The sequence below is a fragment of the Vanacampus margaritifer genome, chromosome 5 (assembly GCF_051991255.1).
Source record: "Vanacampus margaritifer isolate UIUO_Vmar chromosome 5, RoL_Vmar_1.0, whole genome shotgun sequence".
Classification (NCBI taxonomy): Eukaryota; Metazoa; Chordata; class Actinopteri; order Syngnathiformes; family Syngnathidae; genus Vanacampus; species Vanacampus margaritifer.
Genome location: NC_135436.1, coordinates 12,808,550 through 12,835,005, shown reverse-complemented (window position 1 = coordinate 12,835,005; position 26,456 = coordinate 12,808,550). Strand labels below are relative to the sequence as shown.

The window sequence follows — 26,456 nt, the reverse complement described above, 5'->3', positions numbered from 1 at the left end:
CACTTTTATAATGTGTCATGCTCAATGGCAGTGACCTCAGTCATGCTTAATACGATTAAGTGTTCTAAAGGGGAACAGAATATCACCTTTGGTCCAGAGATTTGGGTGCTGTCCAACGCTTATCCCCATCAAACATTGCAGAGGAGGCGGGCATGCTCCATCTTCCCCCTCAGACCCTCTGTCCCCTCCCAGTCCCGCCATCCCTCTTTGCTCGCAGCTGCTACAGTGAATGCGTTCAGTGTGTGTAATCCAGCTGTGTGGAGGAGCACAGAACATTGTGTTCCGAATTCACTTTTGGGCTTGTTTTTGTTCTGATTTGGGGTGCCTCCTACCAAGACAGCTTGAGTCGGGAACTGTGACAATGACATAATCCTATGACCACACCACTTATACTGGTGAGATAAATTCAATGGCATAAGGTAATTATACAGTTAAGTTTAATTAGATATCTTTATATCTGCCTTTTATTGAGCACTCTTATCTTATGGGTTCCCAGTGTTGGTTGAATATTTAAAAACAAAAAATTTAGCAGCAGATATTAAAATGGGTGACAAAAATGTTTGCTTGTTTAATGGAGAAATGTGTGTATGTACTGCTTGAGGTGTAAGAACTCTTTATTTATCTCCTTACAGTATCAGCGAGAGCTTCCTCACAGTAAAAGGTGCGGCCCTTTTCCTCCCAAGAGGTAATAGTCCAACGCCAAACTCTGCACCTCATATCAGCCAGCGCTGGAACAAGCACACAGGTAAAACATATACTCCATGTACACAGCATGAACCATTATATATAGGTATCTCCTTCTCTTTAGCTCTCAGCCTTTTTCAGAACCTCTGGTGTTAGCAGAGGGGTTTTCCCAGTGATGTTTTATGGAGTCTGTTTGCTGCTTTAAGATGAAAATCCATCTGGTACATAACATTCATGACATTTGTGTAGCCTGTGGTGAGACTGTAAATATAAAAAAAAGTTTCTAAAAATGGCACACCATGTTTTTAAACAAAGAAGGCTCCATGTTGTATTTAGAGATGGACAAAATGAAGACAGTGTAGCCGAAACTTGCCCAAGGCGAAATGACACAGTATATTTGTTCTAATGTTAACGTTAAACCGCCAAGAATGTCCAAACCGAGACTAAATGCGTTTTTTTTCCTAGGGGATCTCCAGAAGCATCTTCAGACTATGTTCACTGTGCTGCGGCCAGAGGACACAATCCGACTGGTGAGTAACACTCAGACACACTGACACACTTTCCTGCAACACCTGCAACGTGGCAAACAAGCGGGACAATGGAGTAGAACTCTATTGACATGATTTGAAGCATGTTGGGCATGTATTTATATATGTGCATACAGTTTGTGTGTGTGTGTGTGCACTTACTGGTGTATGCTGCTGCTTATCGTGGATAGGTTTGATTACCAGGCAGTGCCACAATACCAGTTTCAAGCCCGGACAAAAAATTTGAAGGATTATGTCAGCAAGGTAGTCCAGAGTAAAAAACTCAAGCACGCGAGTGACTCGCTGTGCCGACCACTGTTGGGATAAGCCCTAAGTCAGAACAACGTATATCGCTTGTGGTAGGCCGAAACAGGCAACGTAACAGGATTTTTCCAAAAATGTCAGTCTGTCAAATTGCTGAGTCTGGTTGTCCACTTGAAAATGGTTTACTCCTTGACAATGCAATGTTCGTTGAACAAACTTGCTGATTTGGAGGTACAAGGATTTCACCCGATGCCAGTGATATGTATTTTTGTACATACATTCACAGTATATACTTAACACATTTCAAATATATATTTTGATGAGGTGATTTTATTTGAACAGCTAATATATTTAATTGAAGAGATCACAAACAATTTCTAACCAATTTGATCATCTGGAAAAATCATTTTTAAGATAGTTTCTATATTCCTACCTACAATCATTATGCTTCATTTCTCATTTTGGATTTTTCTTTCTTATTCCCCCCTTCCCTGATCTGTCAGGCTGTGCGTCTGGAGAGTTCTTATGCTCAGGTAACCCGCTACATGGTGGTGGTCTCCACCAATGGTAGACAGGACACAGAAGAATCCATCGTTCTTGGTATGGACTTCTATTCCTCTGACAGGTTAGTACCACAGTAGCAACAGACTCATAATGCTGTACATTTCCTATTAGCTCTTTGACTGCCAAAAACGTTAAATAACGTTTAGTAAAATCCTATGGAGTGCCAAAGACGTTAAAAGACGTTTTTTTTTTTTTTTTCCAAAACAGAGGTGAAACTAACCATTTTCTATTGTTGATTACTGAAAAACAGAATAAGGTAGAAACAAACTTTTTTTTCTGATGAAAGATGGGAGTACAATCTCTCATTTGGTAGTATGTGTGTTTCCATAGTCCAAACACATAATTTTCTGTGGACCTTGAAAGATCAGTCAAAAATGCTTAAATCGGCTGGCACCCACGGCATCCCTTTTCTGAAAACGTCTGGCAGTCAAAGATTTTTACACAAAAAATGTTGAATCTCCCCACTAGCTGCTGCACAGTGGGCCTTGTTCTACCTCTGTGGAGTGACACTCTTATCCACTTGGATGGAGACGGGTACGTCCTGATTTATACCCATAACTGTGAGTTGTCTGTTTTTTTTTCTGAAAATGTACCTCTTTGCCTTTGCAGAGGTTTCAGCGTGTCAACTGCGAATCGAGTTCATGTTTTTAAGCCCGTCTCAGTCCAGGCAATGTGGTAAGCATCGCAATAATTACTTGCAGCTACAATAATTTTTTTATGCAAACTGCGTGTGGTTTCATGCCTTCATTTATTTTCTGGTTAGTTCAGAAATTTGTAGTGTTACACACTTTCCACCTGCTACTCTGTAGTTGGCCACACTTAGTCACTACATCTCCCTTGTAAGATGCTACCTACCGAAGTTTTTAAAAAGCTCCATAATGATTAGGAATTTTCGTTTTTTGTTGCCCCGTCAGGTCAGCTCTTCAGTCACTCCACAAAGCGTGCGACGTTGCCCGCGGCCACAATTACTACCCAGGCAGCCTGTTCCTGACATGGGTCAGCTATTATCAAAGCAGGATCTCCTCCAACCAGTTCTGCATCAACGAGTGGAACGCCATGCAGGATGTTGAGTCACATCGTGCCAATTCACCTGTTCTCTTCACAGATTTGTAAGTAGAGGAGGAGCTCTAAAGATTTTGATGTGATTATCATGAAACTGTTACGGCTTTCCAACTACATCAAATAATGTTTATTTTTTCCCCACTGGGCGTTACATGTACAAACGGTGTTCAGAAAATAAATTGACTACAGTCAGAAAACATAAAATTTGGAACAGACTTCTCACGTGTATGTTTACTGAAAACCACCGACAGAGATAACATGTGCTCAGTCAGACCATCACATCTCAGAGCATTGCCCAACTACTATCACGTTTAGAAGTTGCTTCATTTTCCACAAAACTCTGAGAGAGAGATAGAGAGAGAGCGTGTCAACATGCTTGTTGTAACCTTAGGGTAATGGACAGGCGACAGATGAATATCAAATAAATTGACACGTGAGCTTAACTATATACTGTATGTAAACACGTGCTCATTAGCACACTTTATGACAACATTGTCAACAGCTCCATAAGGAAGCACTGCAAAGTAACCAGAATGACCATCGGGATTTATGGTTTTACTAATACCAAGGAAATTCCCCTCCATTCTGCCTTGTCATGTAGTCATGTGCCTCTCGCTAGATATTTGGATCGTGTTTGTGTTTCTCACTGACATATTTAGCTGTCTTGATTTACATTTGGAACAGTAGAGTCCAGACGCATAGATAAGTAGAGCAACACTGGACAGACATAAACAGGTGGCAGGCAAATACTAGCACACATTAGATGGCAGCGGAAGATTTAAATAGAACTCTTCTATTCAGACAGAAGGTGAGGCACCGGAAAAAGTCAATGTAACTGTCCCCAAAAAAATATATAAATAAATAGAAGGAAATTATAGGCACATGCTGCCCTCCTGGGAGCATAAACTCGTCAACCTTTCCCAGCAAGGGGTGTGTTTGTTTTGGAGTGGACTTAATAAGGTAGCCAGCCATGTTTTCTGAGCACTAAACACACACACAAACGCACACATAAATCTGTATTTATCTTCCCCGCATAAGGTGACTCAGTTTATTGCTTTTTGACAATGAAGATTATAATGTCTTCTTTGTCTTTTTAACCACTATGTGCTATTAGGAAGAATATTGTATTTTCTTGTTTTCATATCGCTTTAAAGAGGAGGTAAAGCCAAACATTTTCTTCACAATATGTTGTATGAGCCCCTACTAGTCTACATTGTTAGAATAATAGTTAAAAAAAAAAAAATCCTCTCAGGGGGTGGCCTTTTTGCCACTTGCTGTCTACTGATAGTGACATCACATTTACTCAGGTAACGACCAATCACAGCGCAGCTTCAGAAAATAGATGAGCTGTTATTGGTCATTATCTGAGCCCTCAGAAACTGTGATGTCATTTTCAGTCAACAAAATGGCCACGTCCTGAGAGGGATAAAAACGGGTAGATTTTGCTGCTAAACTCAACATCCACACACAAAATATTAATCAAAACACTGTGTTTAGACTAGTAGGGCTGCATAAAACATATTAAATAAAATATTTGGCTTGACTTCCTCTTTAAGTGAAGTAAACAAAGACAGAGAATGGAATATCTTTCATCATCACCATTCATGGCGTCGTCACACATCTGTCATACATTTGAAAATGACTTTTTCTGTGGTCAGCTGCCCTCAAGCTGTCTGCAGGCGTGCCTGCGCTTTTTTTGAAGGGTTCAGTCATGACTGTATTCAGTGTCCTTGTTGACAAAGGAGAATAGCCACTCTCAAGCCTGAGGAATTATTGTGTAGGGGTCAAGTACATGTCCTGTAATAAGATAAACAAGCCAGCTGACTCAGAATTGTGGAACACGCCCTCAGTTTGACCCAATGCTAAAGAGCAAGTGAGCATTAACATAAAGAAGGAGCTTTGAAGAAGGTAATTATGCCACTTGAAGTCATCACTCCAAAGGCAAAAAGTGTCCCCTAGCATAAATCTCCAAAACCGTGCCAGGCAAGACAACAGGGGTGTTCTACAAGGGAACTTTGTTGTGTTTCAACCTCAGATTTTCTCTTCCCACTCACACACGAGAGAATCGGACAAAGCAGTAATTCTTTTGTGGAATAAGTCATGTCATTGGCTCTCAAACAATTCAATGAATAGAAGCCATAACAGGATGTCATGACACTTTTTTTGCTAGTGTATTTTGAGGAGAGTGATTTTTTTTTCTCTCTCTCTCTCCCCAATGTGTGTTTATTTTTTAACAGGCCCACAGAGAGGGAACGCACGGAGAGACTGATCAAGATGCGCCTTAGAGAGATCATGATGCAAAAGGACTTAGAGAATGTTACCTGTAAGGAGGTGAGAAGCGAGATATAGGTGATGGAGTTTTTGTCTACAAGTCCATTACCATCTCAGATTGTGTATTCTAAGTAACTAATTTACTAACACAATAATTGAGATGTTTGTTTTCAAGTCGGCTGTAATGTACATACGTGCGTACATATACTGTAGGTACATAATGTAGAATGCATTCAGTGTCTAAAACTGCATTATATTGTGGGAGTATTTTTTGTACAGTATAGCATGTCATTGAAAATGTTGATTTTGAAAGACAACTCGGAAGTTTTCTAACAAATCTGATAAGGTATAATCATTTACAGTATTTTGACCGTATTTAATTTGTGTAGATCCGCACAGAGCTGGAGATGCAGATGGCGTGCAATCTGAGGGAGTTTAAGGAGTTCATCGACAATGAGATGATTGTGATTCTTGGACAAATGGACAGCCCCACTGAGATCTTTGAACATGTTTACCTGGTAAGAACCCAAAAGGCTTTTTGTTATTCTTTTACTACAACTGGCTGCCGTTGCATCATCTTGTAGTTAATGATTAATATGACTTGACTCTGTGTCAAATATGAGTTTATAACACAAGACTAGGAAGCTTCATATTGACAAGAGCTGTGCTTGTGTCTCCAGGGCTCTGAGTGGAACGCTTCCAACCTGGAAGAGCTGCAAAACAGCGGGTAAGACATCTGTCCCCACAGTTACTCAGAACACACACAAGCTCTGAATTGCAATAAAAAAATTCATTCTGTAGATGTTCTTTTTATTCTTAACCTCGGGGGTCTGCAACCTGCGGCTCTTTAGTCCCGCTCCTGGATCTCTAAAAATAATAATAGTAGAAATTAATAATAAAAAAAATAGTAGAAATTAATATTTTGTTTTTACATATTTTTTTATTTTTAGATAAAATATTATTTAAATGAATTCATTTAGATGAAAATAAATCATTAAATATTTGTTTAATGTAAGTGTAAATTTGTAAATTGTTAGAAAAAGAGAGACAAAAGGTAAATGAAAAAGTTTTTTAAAAAATAAATACATAAAAAAACATAAACATGTCTAAAAAGTGACCATAAAATGTCCAAAAAGGAAGCGCAAAAAGCAAAAAATTACCAATGATACACACAAAATTGCCCCCTCCCCCCTCCAAAAAAGTCAGAAAAATTATTTTAAGGCAGAAAAGAAAATGTTCAAAAAGTAACTATAAAATGTCATCTGACTTGATGTGACATTTAAAGGTTAACTTGTCATCTCTTCTCTAGTGTGGGTTACATCCTCAATGTGACCCGAGAGATCGACAACTTCTTCCCGGGAATGTTTGAGTACCACAACATCAGGGTGTACGACGAGGAGGCCACCAACCTGCTGGAGTACTGGAACGAAACCTACAAGTTCATTACCAAAGCCAAGTAGGCCTTCACACACACACAAATGCAGAATCGTCTGTTTCCCAACAGTTGGTAAACAATTATGGGTGTTTGTTTTTTTCCTGTCATAGGAAAGCCGGTGCCAAGTGTCTGGTTCACTGTAAGATGGGCGTTAGCCGCTCGGCCTCGACAGTGATCGCCTACGCCATGAAGGAGTACGGCTGGTCGCTTGAAGCCGCCTTTGAATACGTCAAGGAGAGACGAGCCGTCACCAAACCCAATCCTTCCTTCATGAAGCAGCTGGAAGAATATCAGGGAATTCTGCTCGCCAGGTGCATTTTTTTTATTCAAATTCATAAACATAACCTATAGTGGTACTTATGTTTATTAACTTTTCCCCCCAGCAAACAGAGGCATAATAAACTCTGGCGCTCCCACTCCGATAGCGACCTATCAGATCGCCCGGAACAATTGTGCAAATCCTCATCTCACTCCTTGGGACGTTCCGACTCTCAGAGCAACAACAACAATTCCTCCCCCGCCTTGCATCACTTCCTGGGCGTGGCCGTGCTCCAAGCGCTTGCTTCTGAACCCGATGACTCCACCAAATCGACCTCTGACCTCCGCACGCACTGCAACGACGACCCAATTGAGGAGGCGACTGAAACGGATAATGACAGCACGCACCTGCCTCCTTCGCCACAGCTGCACAAGGAAGAAGACGTCAACGCTACGGACGCGCTCATCACCGTGCCTGCCGCCATTCCCGCTCCTCCCCCCTTGCTCCACATCCTCCCCCCAACCCCCGAAATCCAGCGTGCGCTCAAGGGTCACATGACGCCAATGGCCAGCGTAGAGAACAAACCACTGGAACTGTTTCTTCACTTCCCCGAGCAAAGCAGCTCAGAGGAGCTTTCTCCCGTCACCGTCATGTCCTCGGACACGTCCGAACAGTCGGCGTCAGATTCTCCGAGTGACAAGCCCAGCCCAGTCAGCGACACCCAGCCCCTCTACTCGCCGCCTTCCTCAACGGGACGCAGTGACGACAACAACAACCCCAGCGACTTTCACGATGACGGCCGCGGTGAAGCGGACGGCTCGTCCAGTCACAGCTCGGACAGCATCGACTTCTTCAGCGCTAGGGAGAAGTTTCTGGGCTTGGCTCACGAGGACAGAACGGAGAAACTATCAGAGCAAAAGACTCCCTTGATGGATGGTGATGACAACAGAAGAAGTGAAGAAGACGAGAAGAGTGAATCCGGGACAAGCCAGGTGAAAATCTGTTTTTATTTTCATCTGTCTTTATACAGTACTATATGTTTAGAGAAAGAAAAAATATATATATAAAAAATCTGATTTTATTTTCTTGCGTCTCCAAACAGTAGTATGGTTTTGAAGTGAAAAGAATCCATTTTTATGTTCATCCTCTCCAAAGAGCAGTAAAGGTTGTTTGCACTTTGTCATCCTCACTTTTAATGTGCCTTATGACATGACCCGTCCAACTTACCACTTGAGAATGCATCAAAATGGGGTCATTGCAACAATACTTTGAAACTTGAATCATGCTCAGCAGAGGGTTTCTTATGCTTCATTCACTTAATTCAGTAAGAAACTGTAGGCTAGTGCTTGTCCAAAAATGATTTAGTCTAATTTGTTAGAAAATGGGCACAAAAAAATACAATTCTAAAGTATTGTGTCTGGAATGAAACTATAAGTATTTAAAAATTGAGTTACCGATACCTAACCTGAGACAAAAAAAATAGCTTGCCTATGTTCACACACTCACAAAATGTGTAAATTTGTTATCCTAGAACATTTAATAATAATAGACAAGGAAGGAAGACAAGAGGCTTAGATTCTTTTTACTCGCGAGGGGAACAGACAGAGATGTGCACAGGTTACAATCTCCTTCCCGCTCTGAGGCACATTCCGCCGAGTCCTCTTTTTTTAATAGGATGTTCCCTAGTTTACACAGATGTTGCTGTTAAAGGGGTGGCAGCAACCTTCGAAGATATGAGTCGTTGTGCACACAATAATACAAACGTGTCTTCTTCAGTCAAAGTTCAACAGTTCATGCGCAAAGTGTTTCAGCCGCTATCTTGTGACAAGGCACAGTTCCTGCCCTGCAGCTGCAGGAGCATCCTTCCCACAGGGCTATGCTCTCCTCACAGATAACTCCAACTCACATAATTCAAACGAGCTTACACCGCTGAATAAATGCTAATAAGAGTAAATATGGGATAACTTATGTACAAAATGCATGGTTGCTCTTGTCTTTCCACAGGCTGAGGTTAGCGATGACAAGCTGAGCCCCGACAGTCTTCACCTGCCTCAGCACGACAACGGAATATCAGTCCGCCATATCGTCACTGAGATCGAAGCCATAAGCCACCCGATAGCTTCCTTAACCTCACCCGCCTCCTCGCCTCCGTCGCCCAGCCTTCCATTTCCTCCGGAGGCGCCGGATCCCAAAGCCTCGCCTCGCCCCACGTCCCCCTCGCCTCCGCCGTGCGATCTGCCAGCCGGCTCGGTGCGGCGGGCCACCGAGCAGCTGGAGCAGAAGTTGAGGCAGGAAATGGAGATGGCGGCGGCGCAGCGTTCCCCGCTGCCGTCCCCGCTGCCGTCCCCGTGCAGCGAACACCCACCTGCCCGAACCTTGGAACATTCATGCCGCCCGAAGGCCGAGACTGAAGTGGGCGGCTCCGAAACAGCCAACCTCCAAAACGCCGCCATCAGCCAAATGTTTGGTGCTCTACTACATCCTCTAAGCCATATGACGTATGAGCCTCACACAGTTGACTCATCTCTACATACCTCAACGCAAACAGACAATGGGCTCCAAATGAGTCTGGATGGGGTCACAATCGAGGAGTCGAACCCTGATGAGAACCCTGAGTCCCTCTGCGTGCGAGGGAGTTGCGGCTCCAACTGCGCCGCCCAAAAGCGTCTAACACGCGGCAGCCAGGAGCTTGAAACGATTCGTCAGACGCTGAGAGAACTGCAGGCCTTCCTCCATGACGGCGGCCTGGAGACGCCGGACACGGGGCAGCCTCACATCATGGATGCCGAGCCCCCTCCCGGCCTGGACGCGGCACAGCTGCTCAAACAAGACTGGAAGAACGACCCGGAGCCGGCCGGATGGCACCGAGCCGTCCAGCTGGAGGCTCGCATCCGCCAGGCGGGCCTCACGCCGCCGTCTCTCATGAAGAGGTCGGCCTCCTTGGCTAAACTGGACTGCCTGGAATTGTCAGCAAACGACCTCAGCGACCTCGACCTGAGGCAGCACGCCCGGACGACAGCGGCGCCGCACTCCCAACACTCTTCCCCCGTGTCGCCGTCTCACTCGGACGACACGTGGAAGAAGCAGAAAGTTCTTGCATGGAACAATTGTTCACGTTTGTCCCGTGAAGACCTCTCTTCGTCCCGATCGCCCGAGAGGAGCGAGCGGGAGGAGCCGGAGGGCGGCGGTAGCGGTTTGCTGGTGACGTCGCCACGGCAACAGGGGAGGGCTCACTCTTCCAGACGTTCTCGGAAAGCCAGCGAGAGAAAGCAGCGCGCCGCCACCGCCGCCACACTGCTGTACAACACCATGTGACCTCACTCGTGCACCACGTGACCTCACTGGAACGCACACAAGTGGACTCAACTCGGCACCGAGTGTGTTATTGGAATGTGTAGCAGGTGTTTGCAATGAGACGACGGCTGCATGTCAACATGTGAGGAGTTGTTAAGATTTTATGGAACGCCATTAGAGGATTTCTTTAATATCTTTGTCCTCTCTAGTTGTTCACTAGCAGAACAACTAGGGCACTAGTACACTGTAAAAAAAAAACTGAAAGAAAGAAAGTAATATTTACTTGAAAAAAAACTATTATTTTTTTTCACTCAGAAATTCTAAGTAAATTTACAAAGAGAATTTTGAATACATTTGACCATTATTATTATTATTATTTTTAAAGAAGTTACTCAAGCTTTGAGCAACGAACTCATGACCTTCAGTTTGGGAGGCAGCAACTGCATTGCTGGTGTGTCCAAGATGAGTCCAAAAACTGGTCTCTTGGAGGTACGAGGATTATGCCTGACACCATCAATATAACACACTACAGGAGTGGCATGTCTCACAACCTGGGGGTTGTTGGTTCGGTCCATATCCGCAACCCTTGCATAGTTTTTATATATATATATATATATATAAACTGATCAAATATACTCAAAACTCTCCTTGTAAAATTTACCTAGATTTTCTGAGTGAAAAAAAAAAATCAAGTTTTTATTTTATTTTATTTTTTTAACAGTGTATTTATTCCATAGTACATATGGATGATGTATGAAGACATCCCATATCAATGATTAAACAAATGCTTTAATGGCTTTCCATGGAAGTCAAGACGACCTCACATGCAACTGAAATGAATATTGTGAAATACTTTCACACATTGCACTGAAATGCTCATAGATACTGAAATACATGTTTTGTTTGTGAGAATATTTCAGTAGTGTGTGTGTGTGTGAGAGAGGTAATCCTGAAGTGAGTTCCTAGCAGCCCCCGTGTCAACTACTGGATGTGTTTGAACTGGACTGACAACCTTTCATGCACACAATGAATGAACCACGCACTCCATGTCTGTGTTTTTTTTATTATTATTATTATAAATGTTCAGTGTGTATGTGAGACCTTCACTGCAAAGTGTATAAACTCCAACAAGAGGGCTTTTTCTCAAAACATGCACTTTACTGTTTTGATCATTTTCTTAATCTCCAAGAATGTTTTGCACTGATGTCAATGGAGGCTCGTTAGCCTCGTAGTTGTTGTTTTTCCACAAATGGACAAATGTCTTCATTCATTTTTTTTAATTAAACCAGGGCAAAGCGGAATATGTTCAATATTTGTTTTTATATTCAGCGCTTTAGCAGTTAATAAATACAGTTGGTTTATTTTGACTGGAGTCTGATTTCTCTCTCACGACACTGACATACTCCGACTTCTACTGCCATCTGCTGGAGAGTAAATGCACTTCATCTTGCTCGTCAGGATCGTAAATGCAGGCTGCGGGTGAACTTCAGCCAAGCACGTCTCAGTGGGGAGTCTGCCAGTGCTGACATTTTACCTTTTGCTTCATGTGACTAATTAAACACTGATAGAAGCCACCAGGGCCCCCCTCTCTCCTGCTCTCTCACTCAATTATTTAACCATGAGAGGGTGACATTAAATCTACTTTATTATGAGTTACTTTAAAAGACATCACAAGCTCCACTTGGTGTTTTTGTAATTAAATAAAAAAAGATTTGAGGTGGGAGGGAGTGAGTTTTGCTAATCAAGTCTACATCAGTGGATTACACAAAGTGGATAAATGATTTTAATTAGCAGTTTGTTATGTCTGCCAAGTTGACCTAAAATTTCTGTGATTTCTTTTTATTCGGGCAGACCTGTACAAATTACTGAACGCTGGGCTGCAGCTCAAGGATGCACTTAATGCTACTCACACTGTTGTCTTTTGGAGCTAATTTTACAACGCTGCGGGATTCCAGCACACAAGGAAGGAACATGGAGCCTTCTCTGTGGAACAAACTGCACAATAAGAAATAAAAAAAAAAAAAACACACACACATAAAGAGACACACTTATTAAAAGACGTTTGTTTATTTGACTAGCATACCCATAAAAACATTTGACGTGGTTAAAAAAAAAAGTGAATTAAAGAGGAGCAGGATGGTTCTCAAGTTGTGCTGCTATTAGTGATAAAAGTACGACTTCAAATGTATGTATCTGTATCAAAACTGTCAGTCTGTCGTTTCTGTTATTTACATTCAAAAACATCTCATTAGCATTTTGGAGATGAGAATGTTCAAAATGCTCCATATTGGTAGATTGTGAGTACAGTTGTATACGCATCAGACATTTCTTTGGGTACCTCTAACGTGGTCCAATGTAAGAGTTGCATCCAAAATTCTGCCTTGACAAAAAAAAAAAAAAAAAAAAAAAAACATTCCATTCACGTATTTAAATAATTTTCACTTAAAAAACAATTGGGTAAAAAATAACCCAATTTGGTTAAAAAATAGACCAATCCACTACTCGGGTCAATTAGAGCCATTTTCTGAGTTGCTTTGCACAAAAAAAAAAAAAAACTAATTGTTGTCATTTTGTATATTAAAAATAAATACATAAATAAAATTGGGTGATTTTGTACCAAAAAAAAAAAACCAGGGGAGAATATTTTGGACTAATTGATCCAAGTAGTGGATCAGTCCATTATTAACCCAATTTGGGTTATTTTTGACCCAACAGTTTTTATAGCTGGGTCAAAAATAACCCAATTTGGGTCAAAAATAACCCAATTTGGGTCAAAAATGGATTGCTTTGTACAAAACCCCCAAAATGGTAATTTTTGGGTGTTTTGTACAAAACAACACATTATGGGGGGGTTGTTTACCCAACTAGTGGATCATCCATTCTTAACCCAAATTAGGTTAATTTTTGACCCAATTGTTTTGTGAGAGACTATAAACTGGACTGCTTGCCAGTTGATTGCAGGGCACACATAGACAAAGGCGCCCATGCACTCGGCATAAAAACATTTCAATTTTCATGCCTTTTTTGGCGCATCTGGCAATTTGATAACAGAAAACAGACAGCGCTTGGTCTAAAAACGGACGCAACTTGATTTCCGTGCCATGGCAAGATTAGGTCTAGCGTGTTAGTGAATTTGGTTTCTGCCGCGCCCATCAGCGCATCGCCATTTAGATAGATAGACTAGATTTTAGACTCGGTCAAACCAGGTCTAACTAGTAGCGCAGGTGGTGGATCTGATAGAGGCGCAGATGTACAGATCCGGCGCTCCGCGGTAATGTATGGTGTAAAACTGATTTCAAGTAAAGGCAGAATGTTTGAAACGTGATTGCAGTGCGGTACACTAAATGTAATTGAGAGACAAATCAGATCTGTGCTCCTGCAGTTCACTTTGTGCTCCAGCTTGTGAGCCAACCACAATGTAAATACAGTACATTTGGATTTGTGCAAGTAAAAAAAAAAAAAACACAACTAACTACAGCTCAGCAACTTTTATCATTATTATCATTACTATGGGTCAAAAGTTCAACATTCACATGTCACTTCCACCAGCTGAATTATAGTCGGCCTTTTGTCTAAACAGGTGGTTTTGTTGATTGTAAACTGGCACTGGGCACCATCATCATCATCATCATCATCATCATCATCATCATCATGAGAGAAAGCACAACAGTCATTTTTTTGTTCCATCCATTTCCAAATACGCTTACGACGTTTTCGTCCGTCTCACTTCTCCATGAGCGACAGTTGGATGATGTGCAGCAGCTCTTCCTCTTCCTTGCGTCGCCGCAGCTCCGCTTCCTCCTGCTCCCGGGCCGACATCTCCATGGCGATGCGCAGCTGCTCGTCGTACCTGCAGCTGCTCGACTGCTGCTTCTTGGAAGGGGTGGACGACACGCTGGAGGGGGAGCGAGGCTTTGTTTGCGGGATCCTGGGAACGACCAGACGAGACAATGCGGAGGATTTTGTCTACATGAATACAGTAGAAGATGAGTTGCTTAAAATGTGGATTGGAGTGTTCTGGGGGGGCAAGCGTGTGAATTGAGAAGGACAAAGTGGAGTCCATCCGCCGGTTTCCAAACAGGGAAGACAGCTAAGTCAACATCTGTGGACTGTGAAAGCAGGAAACTGTCATCTCCCCCTCTCGCTCTCCAAACACGCGCTTGTGCGTTTGACGGGAGTGCGGGAGGGGGAGAAAAAAAAATACAGGATGTGAGTCAGGGATGGATGGAAAGATGAAAAGAGGAAGAGAAAAACAAAAGAGCAAAACAGTGACAGGAAGTCGGATGTGGAGGAGGGAGCATGACTCAAAGTTTTCACCCTGAAAGCTTTCACTGAAAGCTTTCAGGTCCAGAAAGTAAAAACCCTGCCACAGTTTGGCTTTAGCCCCTCATGCTAGCTAGCTGGCTAGCTCCCTGGGAGCTACCTAGCTAGCAATTACTTTGTGGACCTGGATTTGCCACCTCTGCTTATATCACCGTTTCTCTTATTTCGTGACTTGGATATTGGGTGCGAAGGAAGACGAACAAATCGTGACCGTCGATTGGCTGACCTCTCCAGGCGACTTGGATCACAAGAGAGTGAGTGTGTTCCTGGCTTGCTATTGGTCAGCGCCTCCCAGATGGTCACCTACAGCAATTTGGGATGGAATGAACAACTTCAATAACAACAACGCGTTTGAAAAAAGGACTCTCATGCATAAAAACGACAAAACGACTGAACAGCAAAAATGTCATGTTTCGGTTTTCTAGGGGTTGGGTTTTTGTTTATTATGGGTGTTTTTGTCTGTTGTTGGTGTTTTTTGTCGTTATGTCTAACCACGTCCACCTGTGTGTGTCTGCCCTTCCCTGTGTGTGACCAATCAGTGCCCTCAGCCACTTGGCGTGTCTCATTAGTGTTGGTGTATTTAGTTCTGTTAATTTTGTCCTGCCAGTGTTGGAGCATTGCCTATGTTACGTGTGGAAGTTTGTGAGTCTAGACTTCGTCTCAGCCACGTCTTCTTCGTCTTCACCGCCAAGCAGCGTTCGTTACCGCCAAATCGCCATCATCGCCACAGCTAACACTCGTCCTAGTCACAGTCCTGTTGTCCTAGTCACAGTCAAGTTGCCCACGTCCTGTCCAGTCATGGCGACCAGCCTACTCTCACCCATTTTGAGCCCCCCGCCCCAAAAAAAATCAACTTACTCGAATTTGTATTATTTAGGTACTATGTTTATCCAGCATGTCATTCCAAATGAGCAAAAAATTATTAGTAATAAGATTAACATGTAAGATTAAGACCTAGTGCAGGCATGACGAAGTGATGTCTGCCGTCTAGTGGTGAATGGTAATATTACAACTTGAAACTATACAGTGGAGAGATTTGTCTCAAAATCATTCACATAAATATATTTGTGATGTTCACGTTTTTCATATCCACACATAAATGCGCAATTTTCCACGTTTATGTATGCATTTTCTTGACTTATCATTTGTGAATATTGAATTCTGCTTATGAATTGTTGAATGTGTGTTTATGTTACATTATAATCTAATATATTTGTGTGAACAATTTTGACACAAATCTCTTGCCATAAATAGCTTGGGAAATTTTAGTTATAAAAAATATAATGTACAGTATAATATAATATATAAAATAGTTATTTGTCAACCCCAAAAAATTACTCGAAAAATGCTGATAAAGTTACAATAATATATAAAATAACACCCTTATTAAAATATTAATAATAATGCCACCTTTCTAAAATAATGACCTTTGTCATATGTTAATTTTTTTGTTTTCATAAAACACAAACTGAACCAATTTGATTAATAATAGTATAAGAATAATAGGTGGCCAACATCCTGCAGAGATCTTTAAAGGGGAGGTCAACAACACACACATTTTTTACAATAATATGTTTTATGCAGCCCCACTAATTTAAACACGGTATTCTGGTTCATATTGCCATTTTGCTGTCGAGTAAAAATGACATCACAGTTGCTCAGGTCTCAGGTAACAACAAATCACAGCTCAGCTTGAGAAAACAGGTGAGCTGTGATTGGTCGTTGCCTGAGCCCTGAGCAACTGTGATGTCATCTTAAGTCAACAGCAAGTTGCAAAATGGCTGCCCCCTGAGATGGATAATAACGGTTGGATTTTGCTCCATAGCTCATATTCCGCAAATGTAATATTAATCAGAATGTCAGTAGGTGAGGTCGCATATATTATTGTCAAGAAATGTTCCATTTTAAAGCAAAAATACATATTCTAGTCAAAATACGACTTACGACATTATTTTAAGAAGGTAGAAAACACAAACACATTGAATAGCTCAACATGTGCTTTCAAAAGTGAGAGAAGGTCATTGAGGGAAGCACGAGTGCATTTGAAAGAACACACACAAATCTTGGAGGAGCACGGCGGTCACACGCACGCACTCACCTGATCGTATTCCGAGCCGGCCTCCAGCAGACTTTGCTGAATGGCAAATTGCAGCAGGTCCTCCTCCTCCTCCCTCATGCTGTCTCTCTGCTTGCCTCCAAGCATGGTGTATCCAGACGGGGGCTCAAACACACAGGGGGGGATCTCGCCGGCTCGACATGACACTGCACATACGGGGAAGATCGAAAGGGCAGAAGATGGGAAAGGTGTCATCGGACGGGACTACACTCGAGTGTGAGGATGAACTAATCCTGGTTGGAAAGAAGACCAAAATGTACGAAGGTCAGGCATGTTCTTTCCCTTCAAAATCCCTGCACGACTCAGACGAGCAATTTTTCCATTTGGCTAAGTCACACATTTTCAGGCAGCATACAAATTGTTTTATATGAGGGCTTCTGGACTTGTGATTAAGTCATATACAGGAGGAGCCAGTGGTCTACAGTACATGTGTTGCTAATAATTTTCTTTTCACTGCAACTATTGGCGCTAATCATTAGCCTGTCGGTGATATTTTGTATTGTGTTAGCATTAAGCTAGCGGTAGAGCGGCAGCTATCGAGTATTTTGCTATTTGGATATCCTACTGAGAATTCTGTTGGATAATTGGGTATTTAAAATTTGTTTCTAATTCTTGGTCAAAGAAATTAATAAGAAGACAAAAAACACAACAACAAATTTTCACTTAATAATCAACAGACAACTGTGTTGAGCACACAATTTTTTAACTCTAGAGACAAAGTGACATCAAAATTACAGTAGCGATACAGTAGTGATCAGTAGGAACGGCAACTGTCATTAGGCTGTCAGCATCAAAGTGTGTAGCATCATTTAAGTCTATTAAACTGCCTGTGAAAAGTGATCAGACAGCTCGCGATGCTAGCCGCTAACGCTACTAGCTACTACCACAGCTAGCTGCTAGCCGCCTTTAAATGCTGGTAACAGGCGCCGTATAATACAATGTGAGCGTAAATAAGTCTTGTTTTAGCACTCTTAATTGCCGATTGAAAGAGATTTCAGGATGTTGTGTTGCTGCTGTCTGTTGCAAGAATTTCGAATTTCGAATTGTAAGAATTTACAATCTTGAGTCGAGTCAGCCATAATGCCACGACACGCTGCCGGGAGCAACTTCAAAATAAAAGCACTACAAGGCATTGATCTGCACATCGTCGCTGTCCTGTGAAAACTACCTATGTCCATTTTTGGTTTTTTTTGGGTTTTTTTATGTTTAGGGGGTGAAATTGAATGCAGACATGCCCAAAACGTTTTTTTTTTTTAAAAAGGACATAAGTGTTTTCCACAGGACAGCTACGATATGTTATTTGGTAAGGGCATTTTTTATTTTTTTTTACCGTGATACTCTATTTACACAAGGACTCGTTTTAGCCCGAGCTAGCGGACATTTTCTAAGACAAAGTTGTGTGGTTGTTTTAAGTAGAGAGTTTGCAATTCTCTTTGTTTTGCATTTAGTTTGAAAGCAAAAAAAAAGACAATATGATAATAAAATGAAATTAAACAATACAAATAGTAAAACAATAAATAAAATAAACTTAAAAATAAATAAATAAATAATAATAAAATAAATAATAAATAAAATAGGATAAAATAAAATAAAACAATAAAATAAATAAACAATAAAACAAATGACAATAAACAGGTGCCACTTTATTTTCTACAACTGGCCACGAGGAGCCCTATAGCAATGATATCATTGCCTTGCGTCTATCATCCTTCCAGTGATCCTTTCACAGACAAAATCTAATATTTCATTTTTCAGAATTGCTTAAGAGCAATTACAGCTCGGAGAGCTCAGCCATCCAGAAAGAACTGTACATTTTGTTCTTTGAATCTTTTGAGACATGGTGACTTCGTCATGCCTCATTAAAACTTTTTTTTTTCCTGAATAAAAGTCAATTCTGAGCGAGTGATTGAGTGAGTGAATGAGTTTCCTCACTGGTGGAGCTTGAGCTGGAGACACTGGAGGAGTCGCTGCCAGGCGAGGGGGTGTCCGTCCTCAGGTTGTACCTTTGTCCGCCCCCTTCCACCGCAGCTTCGTTGTCCGGACGCACGTTTGCACCCTCCTCACAGCCGTTCAGGTTGCTGAAGGTAATCCTGGCGTTCAGGATGTGATACAGCGGGATCTCTGCGGGGAGGGGGGGAATGACATTTGAGGCATTTTCCACCGCCTCTTATCTTTTCTCCTACTGCTTCCTTAGTGTTTTGTTTGTCCTTTCACCTGGCTTCCTCGTCACTCACCGATCTTGACGGGAAAGCCGGGCGGCAAGCGCAGCATGATGAAGTCCCGCAGCTTGGCAAACAGAGCGTTGGAAATGGCCATCAGGTCGATGATTGGCGCCACTTGTTCTGCCAGCGATAGCGGATGGGACTCGCACAGCCACAGCTTTGCTTTGAATCTGGACAAAGGAGAGTGAATAATGAACATGGCTTATCTTTCCGCTTAGTCAACACTTAAGGTCCTCGTTTGTGTGTTTTACTTTCTGACTATTGCTTTCATAGGCATAGATCAGAGAATGTGTTAATGGTGACATGTCTCTGATTCGTGTTGGGCCGATCGATGCCTAAATTGGAAATGGATCAGTTAATGAGCCTGGCGATGAAAGCAGCCTTACAGATTTCCTCATCATCAATTGACGTTGCCTTGAATTACGCAGCCATGAACAGTGAGCTGAATACTAAACATGACAAAGAGGCCAGTGCAGTCAAGTAGACGTTATGCAGTACCTGGATGCTACTTGTTACGAGCTCCCTTTTAAAACACTTTGCTTTTATCACAGCTATCAGTCTAGCGGTGCAAGGCCTGTCCTACATTTACAACCTGAATTCTAATATTTGTTTCCGTTAAATTGTGATTTCATCCTCTGTATACTGCCGAGTCAATTTCATGTTTTCAGACGGCTGTACTAAGATAGCCCTTGTGTTTTTGTTACATTTCAGGATAGACTTGCAAATTGTCTCATTTTCAGTTTGCATTCAGTGAGTAGCTTTGAGGCCATATAAGCCCCATTGCATCGTGTATGTGAGGCTGGCGGCGGACCAGGAGATGAAATGAAATATGCTTTTCTTCACTCGTGTTTTGGTTGGGTCAGCACGTGTGTAGCGGGACTTGTCTCCATGCCAAGAATACACAGACAGCCTGTGACTAGGTCACCGAGTTCGCTGCTGCGAGTGCATTTTTCAACTTTCACTGACACTTTACTAGATTGTATGAAAATGACGTATTCCAAGTTTGCTGTTAGAAGAGGAAAGGAAAAATCAGTAAGTCAAAGAAGAATGGACTGAAAAAATGGCTTTCGTTCTCCCTATAACAAGCACAAGATTCATGTGCTGTAAATATGCAAGGAGACTATGGCTGTGATGAAGAGCTCCAATTTCTTATGAGATGAAGCACTAGAATTTTGAAGAGATACAGTATTTCTTTCAAATTCAGAGCTAAGAACAACTCAAATAAAAGCAGTGAAATCATCAAATCAAGGTGCAAGCAGGATTGTTGTCACTTATATGGCACGACAACCAAAAGTAACACAAATGGTTTGAATTCTGAGTAGCACAAGAAGCCATTCACAGACGCCCCTCTTGGATTCCACAGCAACCAGATGCATTGAAGCACTGGCTGGTCATCTAGTTGTGTGCATTTCCTCTAGCTGCACAGGACATTTTGCTTGAATATTACAGTATTATTGCATGTGGTCTGATAACATGATAAATAATTCATAATGCACAATAAATGGACCTTAGCAATTAACGGAATTTTTTTGTGACTCTAAGATTTGTATTTTTGTACCATTTGCGGCCTGCCATCGATTTTGTCACGGCCAACGGTATATATAATGTATTTGCGTAGTGACTTAATGATTACTATAGTGTTAGGAATCAAGGGATGTTCTATTTATATTCTATTATTTTATTATTTGTTAGTTTTACATTAAAATACATGTGTGAGGGAAGCACCATTACTAAAAAAGTTTCTGCTGTTTACTTGTGCTGTCAATTCTTACTCACTACTGCCCCCACAGGCAGACAATGAACTGCAGCTTCTAATAGATAGTGGTGTAATATGCTTCCATTTTCAGAACGCTGTTTGTACTTGTACGTAGAAGCACATATGTTCGACAGAGTAACTAATGGAAGCATTTTAATTACAACTGTAGTGTGAATACTTGTTTGGAGAAAGTTACGTGACAAGCATAACTGACATCACTCGTAATTAAGACAAGAAGCTAATGTAGCCTAGCAGACTTTAAAGCTAAAGTAACCTAGCCAAAGTCAAAATATGGGAAAGTCAGTTGTCGTAACCCATTTTTTTGAGTTGCCAACTTAAAAATGTGTCCTTATGATAACAGTTAAGTAAGCAGTACTTAATAATCTTTTACTGAAGAGGAAAAGCTATTTCATCCAAAGTTATATTGTTTGTTGGTTCAACACCACACAAATAAGTTCTCACAACTAAGAAAGACTAATGGGAACTGATTTTTGTTGAGGCTAAATATTTGTGTTTGTGTACTGAGAATGACATTTGAGATGGCTGGCAAGGGTAGTTTAAAAAAAAAGGTGGAGGTGGGCAGAGTGAGAACTAATATACTGTATATTGGCTGACATAATGAAAAGCTTTTCGAGATGACATTGGGACACCCCTGCTCTAAATTGTCCATAGATGTGAATGTGAGCGTGAATGGTCATTTATCTACTGTATATGTATATGTACTCTGCGAATAACAGATGACCAGTCTGATTATAATTTCTTCTATTTCTTCTATTACCAGTGGTGTTATTTGAGGATGCTAAATACGTCCATGGCAGCAAATAAGAAACCAATTTGGCCAATGCAGCCTCATAAGTAAAAATCAAGGCATAAATGTCAGAAAATCCCACTGTTATTTGTAGGTTGTCAGCTTGACAGCAACTTGGCGGCCGGGTTTTCAGGGCAACTTCAGTCTATGCCTGGCTGCTTCACCCTGCTTTTTGTACGAGGCTGTCTGTCAGCTGGAGCGCTGCTGCCTCACCTCTGCGTCTTGGTGGTGAGTTGGCACGGGTGGCCGATGTCCCTCAGTGTGGGAGAAGAACCCGGGTTGAAGTATTCCTCAGCGCTCAGCGCCGCAGGGTTGGTCACCGCCGGAGTTGACATCTGGGTCACAAGGGCCTGCAGAGCCGAGGCACGTACAGTAAATACAAACAAATATCAACAGAAGGCAGAATAAGATCAAATGAGTTGATCCACTTTTTACAAGTGGTAAATTAAACTTAATCACCTGTAAAATAAATAAAACACTTTGAGTTGTGAAGGAAATGGCAGTAAGTTTAATATAAAATTGTATTTTAATCCTACAATCAACCTGGCCTCATAATATTTATTATGACCCTAATATTATTATTGTTGTTTTGTTGTTGTTAGGTATGTCTTATTAGCAATAGAAGCATAGGATTTTCAAACAAGATGAATGAATTCAAGATGCAATGACTCACCCCGTTGTTTGGGCCCATGTGTTGTTCTGCAATTCCAAGAAAGTTCTGCAGGGGAGTCTTCCCGCCTGCTCAGACACAAACAGCCAATGCAGGAGTTAAAAAAAAACAGCCTGTACATGCTGTAGCTTATATATAAATATTCCCTTGATGGTCATCAGTCAGTTGCGGAAAAAAGGGCATTAACATTTTCATCAGATTTGACAATTTTGCTTCATTTTAGGATCATTTGTTTCTGATCTTTTCACGACCCAAAAGCAAGTCTCCAAATGGAGTGGGAATATTTGTTACACGGGAGAATCAGATATGATACAGCACTTAACCTTGGAGGTCACAGGGTGTCAATTGCTGTAGCTATGTAAAGACAACACCAGGTGACAACATCCGATATTAGCTGATACATTCAAGAAAACCTTTAATCTTGTTCTTGTTCTGGTCCGACAGGTGATCCGTTCTGGTCCTGGTGATTAGCTCCACATTTGACGCGGCATACACCTAAAAATGGGGAAAAAAAAGATGAAAAACGACTGCTTGGTGCGATGCTGAATGACGACTTGTTTTTATTGCTATAATAAAAATGTTAACCCCACAACAATAAACTCTAAGAATTTAACCTATCACATGATAATATTCATCATGTAGCATCATCAGGCTATACTCCACAACAGGATAATCAAATATGTCAAACAACAACGGCGAGGAAAGTAGCTGGAGTGATTGTGTCCATTTATGTCCCAATCTCTAAATCAGCGACGTAGAAAATAGCAATTACTGCTGAGGCCTGTCGGAATTGCTTTTAAAGCACTGGTGATTGATGGTCCTCGATATGTGACACTTGTCTCCCATCGATCCCTCGTGGCGCTTGAGCAAACAAATGGGGGCGAGAGTCTCTATATTGTTTGTCTAAGTCACAATAGAAACATCTTTTTGTTAGAGGCCATTAAGGGACACTGCTGACGTGCAATCTGGTGATAAAAAAAAAATCAAGCATCACAAGCGATCGTAGAGTATAAAAGAACTTTGGAATTCTTCTGGAAAGCGTGTATGTTGAAGTGTCATTGCAGGAAATATCAAGTTAGTTTTGACATCCATGGATTGTCTGGACAATGTGAGCGGCTGCTCTCTCTACCTTGGCCTCATATCCGTTCACAGTCTCGGTCTTCTCGCTCCTCCAGCCCAGAATGCCCGTCTTGTTCCTGCAATCAACAGACTTGGCATCATTAAACCACCTCCAGAAAATACATGCTGTTATTTGTATTTTTATCTCAGATGATGATCCTTATTTTGTCCTAGAACATCCTGCTCAATGCTATTGTTTGTTGCGGCATGACATGCATGGTGGATTTTGAGAAACATGTAGAAAAGTTACGGAAGAATATATCATTTTTCTACAGCAGAAAGTTACAATAAAATCAAGAGAAGGGATCTTTTTTTTTCAATGATGCCTAGTATAGTGCTGCACATGGAATTTGGTCCTAATCCTGCTTCGTACTAAAAGAACGTCAAATATTTGGTGCAGTGTGACCTTAAATACTGGAAAGGAACAATTGTCTTTATTTATTTAGAAATTCACCCATCCATCCATTTTATACTTATACAAAAATGTGCTTAGTCAATGAATAAGTTAATTTGTGAATGCTAGCGAGTATCGACACATGAAGAGGTGGAGGGTGACAGTGTGTAGAAATTTCGGATTTTTCAAAGTTCATTCATTTAAAAAAACAACTATTAATTTCACCAATATACAACAAAAAAAAGTTCTATCACATCAGCGTTGACATGTTCGCCACCATCTTTCTGCTACGGATACCCAAAGGAGACAAATTTAGCGAAGGTTGTAATTGGTGGTAGGTTTGTGAAGTGTGGTGCATGTGCTTCAAACTTAGGTCATTGCATTCTATTAGTTTACCACAAGGTGTCAAAAATCTCTACACGCTGTCCCTTTAAAAAGTAGACTGTTAATGTATTTTCTTTGCATGGCCGACTAAAGATATTCAACCCGTGTGTGGCGCTTGACAGTGTGGCTTGATCACATGCATTCTAAATAAAAAATTAGCATGTAGGGTAAGGGAGCACTGACAAACAAAATGCACGGTTGGCACTGAGCAACAAAATTGATGAAAAGCTGACTTTCAACTCACAACCTTGTCACATCTCCGCATTGCTTTCAGTCTTCTCACTCTCTCTTTGAACATCTTATTCTGTCTGTTTCCAAATGGTCAGACTTGTGTAAAGAAATGAATGCCATGAAGAATTAGACTTAAAGACAGCGAGTCAAGTGGGCTGTAATAAATTACTCTAGTGTCAAGAGGGGATTAGGGAGATAAATTAAATTTATTGCCATGTCTTTTTCATTAGAACTTCCATCACGTTTGAGAAACTTCCCTTAATTGAAGGTTTGAGTGAGAAGCTGCTGAGTTGACTTCATGTCTTGTTGATGTTTCAGTTTCCAATTTTGTTATATTAAAGTTGGTGTAATTTCGGAGGTGTAATTGGCCTTTAAGAAACTGTGATGAATGCAAACATATGCTTTAGCGGCTGAGCCAATGAATGTGTGGTAGGTGTGAAACATTATATTAGCACTAATACAACATCCAATTCACAGCAATGGCAAAGACGCTAATTTTACTTTAAATGTTCTTTGTGGTCAGAGGTGGCAAATCCAGGTCAAGAAAGTGAAAACCCTGCCACAGTTTGGCTTTAGCCCCAAGTGCTAGCAGGTAAACAAGCACCATGGGACCATACCTGCTAGGGAGTTAGCTTGCATCAGGGGCTAAAGCCAAACTGTGGTAGGGTTTTTACTTTCTTGACCTGGATTTGCCACCTCTGTTTGTGGGTGGAAGAGAGATTTGAGAATGGTACTTCATTTATATAGCACTTTTCCAACTTACAAGGCCCTCAAAGTGCTTTACATTCAACTACTCATTCACCTACTGATGACGCAGCATAAGGAGCAACTGGGGGTTCAGTATCTTGCTCAAGGATACTTCAACATGGTCACAATGGCATGGGATCAAACTCATGACCTCTGGGTTGGGAGACGACCAACATACCACTGAGCCACGCCGCCCCCAAGAGGAAGGTAAGAGGTTTGGGAGGAGACTCATCAAGCTAGGTCAGTTTTGAATCCACCAGACACCATACAACAGTGGTTGTTAACCTGGGTTCGATCGAACCCCAGGGGTTCACTGGGTGAATCCTAGGGGTTCGGGCGGAGTTCAAGACAAACACCCAAATCATATAATTCATGATGATATATATATCTTTAGTGTGCCCAGTAGTCGACTTGTGACTGTTGTGATGGTACGTCGTTTGATTTGTTTATGATTGTAATCCCTTCATACGAACTATTTCGAGAGAAAAAGAGAGTGGTCGGACGAGTGTGTGCAATATCAATTCACATGTATAACGGAACGTATGGTGTTCCACAGGGTTCAATTCTGGGGTCTCTGCTGTTTTCATTCTACCTGCTGCCCCTGCGTTCCATCTTAAGAAAACAGCTGGGATTTTTTTTCAGGTGCTCTATAAATATAGAGTTGAGTTGAGTGATGGGAGTCAGCATCCTCACTGCATAATTTACAGTGCCAAGGTGAGCAATTCATTTTGCTCACCAGTAAACCCTCTACCTACCATACCTTGAATTTGAAAAAAATAAACCCTCATATTTTATTTTTCAATAAAGAAGGGTTCGGTGAATGCACATTGGTAACTGGTGGAGTTCGGTACCTCAAACAAGGTTCAGAACCACTGCCATAGAAGAAGTGGGTGAGAGGAGGATGTTTATTTTTTAAAAAAAAAACAGACATCAATCATGCATAACCCTTCTCACCCTCTGCATGAGACAGTGGGGGCTTTAAGCGGCTCCTTCGGCAACAGACTGCAACACCCACGGTGCTAACTGCAAGGATGTCCGGTTGTATAACAATGGCAATAGCCGTGGGTTTGTTGTGGCATACAAATACAGTATACTGACAATCTACCATCATTAAGTGCAATAACTGTTGTTTTCCCACATCCATCTCTTTTCTGTAGCTGTAGCACATACTGTATATAAATACCACATAACGTTTACTGTAAATGATGAAGATGATAAGTCATTAACTAGTGTCCCTGACAGCAAGAAAGATTTTAATCTGTGTGGTCCTCTAAACTGCCCGTAGATCTAAATGCGAGTGTCAAGTCCCCAGTGTACAGTATTTGA

At 41.5% G+C, this 26,456-nt stretch overlaps 2 protein-coding genes across 3 annotated transcripts in view; one reads left to right on the top strand and one right to left on the bottom strand.

Annotated features, from left to right (window-relative positions):
• The window catches only part of ssh2a (slingshot protein phosphatase 2a), a 35,976-nt gene extending 24,249 nt beyond the window's left edge, over nt 1–11,727 (top strand). For both annotated transcript variants that reach the window (XM_077566079.1, XM_077566078.1), the window contains 13 exons: nt 633–745; nt 1,150–1,214; nt 1,979–2,100; nt 2,508–2,573; nt 2,649–2,714; nt 2,954–3,148; nt 5,339–5,432; nt 5,762–5,890; nt 6,053–6,099; nt 6,682–6,828; nt 6,918–7,118; nt 7,191–8,058; nt 9,071–11,727. In XM_077566079.1, the coding sequence (XP_077422205.1) occupies nt 633–745; nt 1,150–1,214; nt 1,979–2,100; nt 2,508–2,573; nt 2,649–2,714; nt 2,954–3,148; nt 5,339–5,432; nt 5,762–5,890; nt 6,053–6,099; nt 6,682–6,828; nt 6,918–7,118; nt 7,191–8,058; nt 9,071–10,381 (3,424 nt within the window). In that variant the 3' untranslated portion in view covers nt 10,382–11,727. The remainder of the gene's footprint in view (nt 1–632; nt 746–1,149; nt 1,215–1,978; nt 2,101–2,507; nt 2,574–2,648; nt 2,715–2,953; nt 3,149–5,338; nt 5,433–5,761; nt 5,891–6,052; nt 6,100–6,681; nt 6,829–6,917; nt 7,119–7,190; nt 8,059–9,070) is intronic.
• Nucleotides 11,728–12,408: 681 nt separating this feature from the next.
• The window catches only part of ankrd13b (ankyrin repeat domain 13B), a 48,577-nt gene continuing 34,529 nt past the window's right edge, over nt 12,409–26,456 (bottom strand). The window contains exons 7-15 of the mRNA XM_077566551.1: nt 23,385–23,451; nt 22,669–22,750; nt 22,259–22,323; nt 21,799–21,935; nt 19,034–19,191; nt 18,732–18,920; nt 16,782–16,945; nt 14,910–14,986; nt 12,409–14,288 (exon numbers count right to left, since the gene is read on the bottom strand). Of these exons, the coding sequence (XP_077422677.1) occupies nt 14,084–14,288; nt 14,910–14,986; nt 16,782–16,945; nt 18,732–18,920; nt 19,034–19,191; nt 21,799–21,935; nt 22,259–22,323; nt 22,669–22,750; nt 23,385–23,451 (1,144 nt within the window). The 3' untranslated portion in view covers nt 12,409–14,083. The remainder of the gene's footprint in view (nt 14,289–14,909; nt 14,987–16,781; nt 16,946–18,731; nt 18,921–19,033; nt 19,192–21,798; nt 21,936–22,258; nt 22,324–22,668; nt 22,751–23,384; nt 23,452–26,456) is intronic.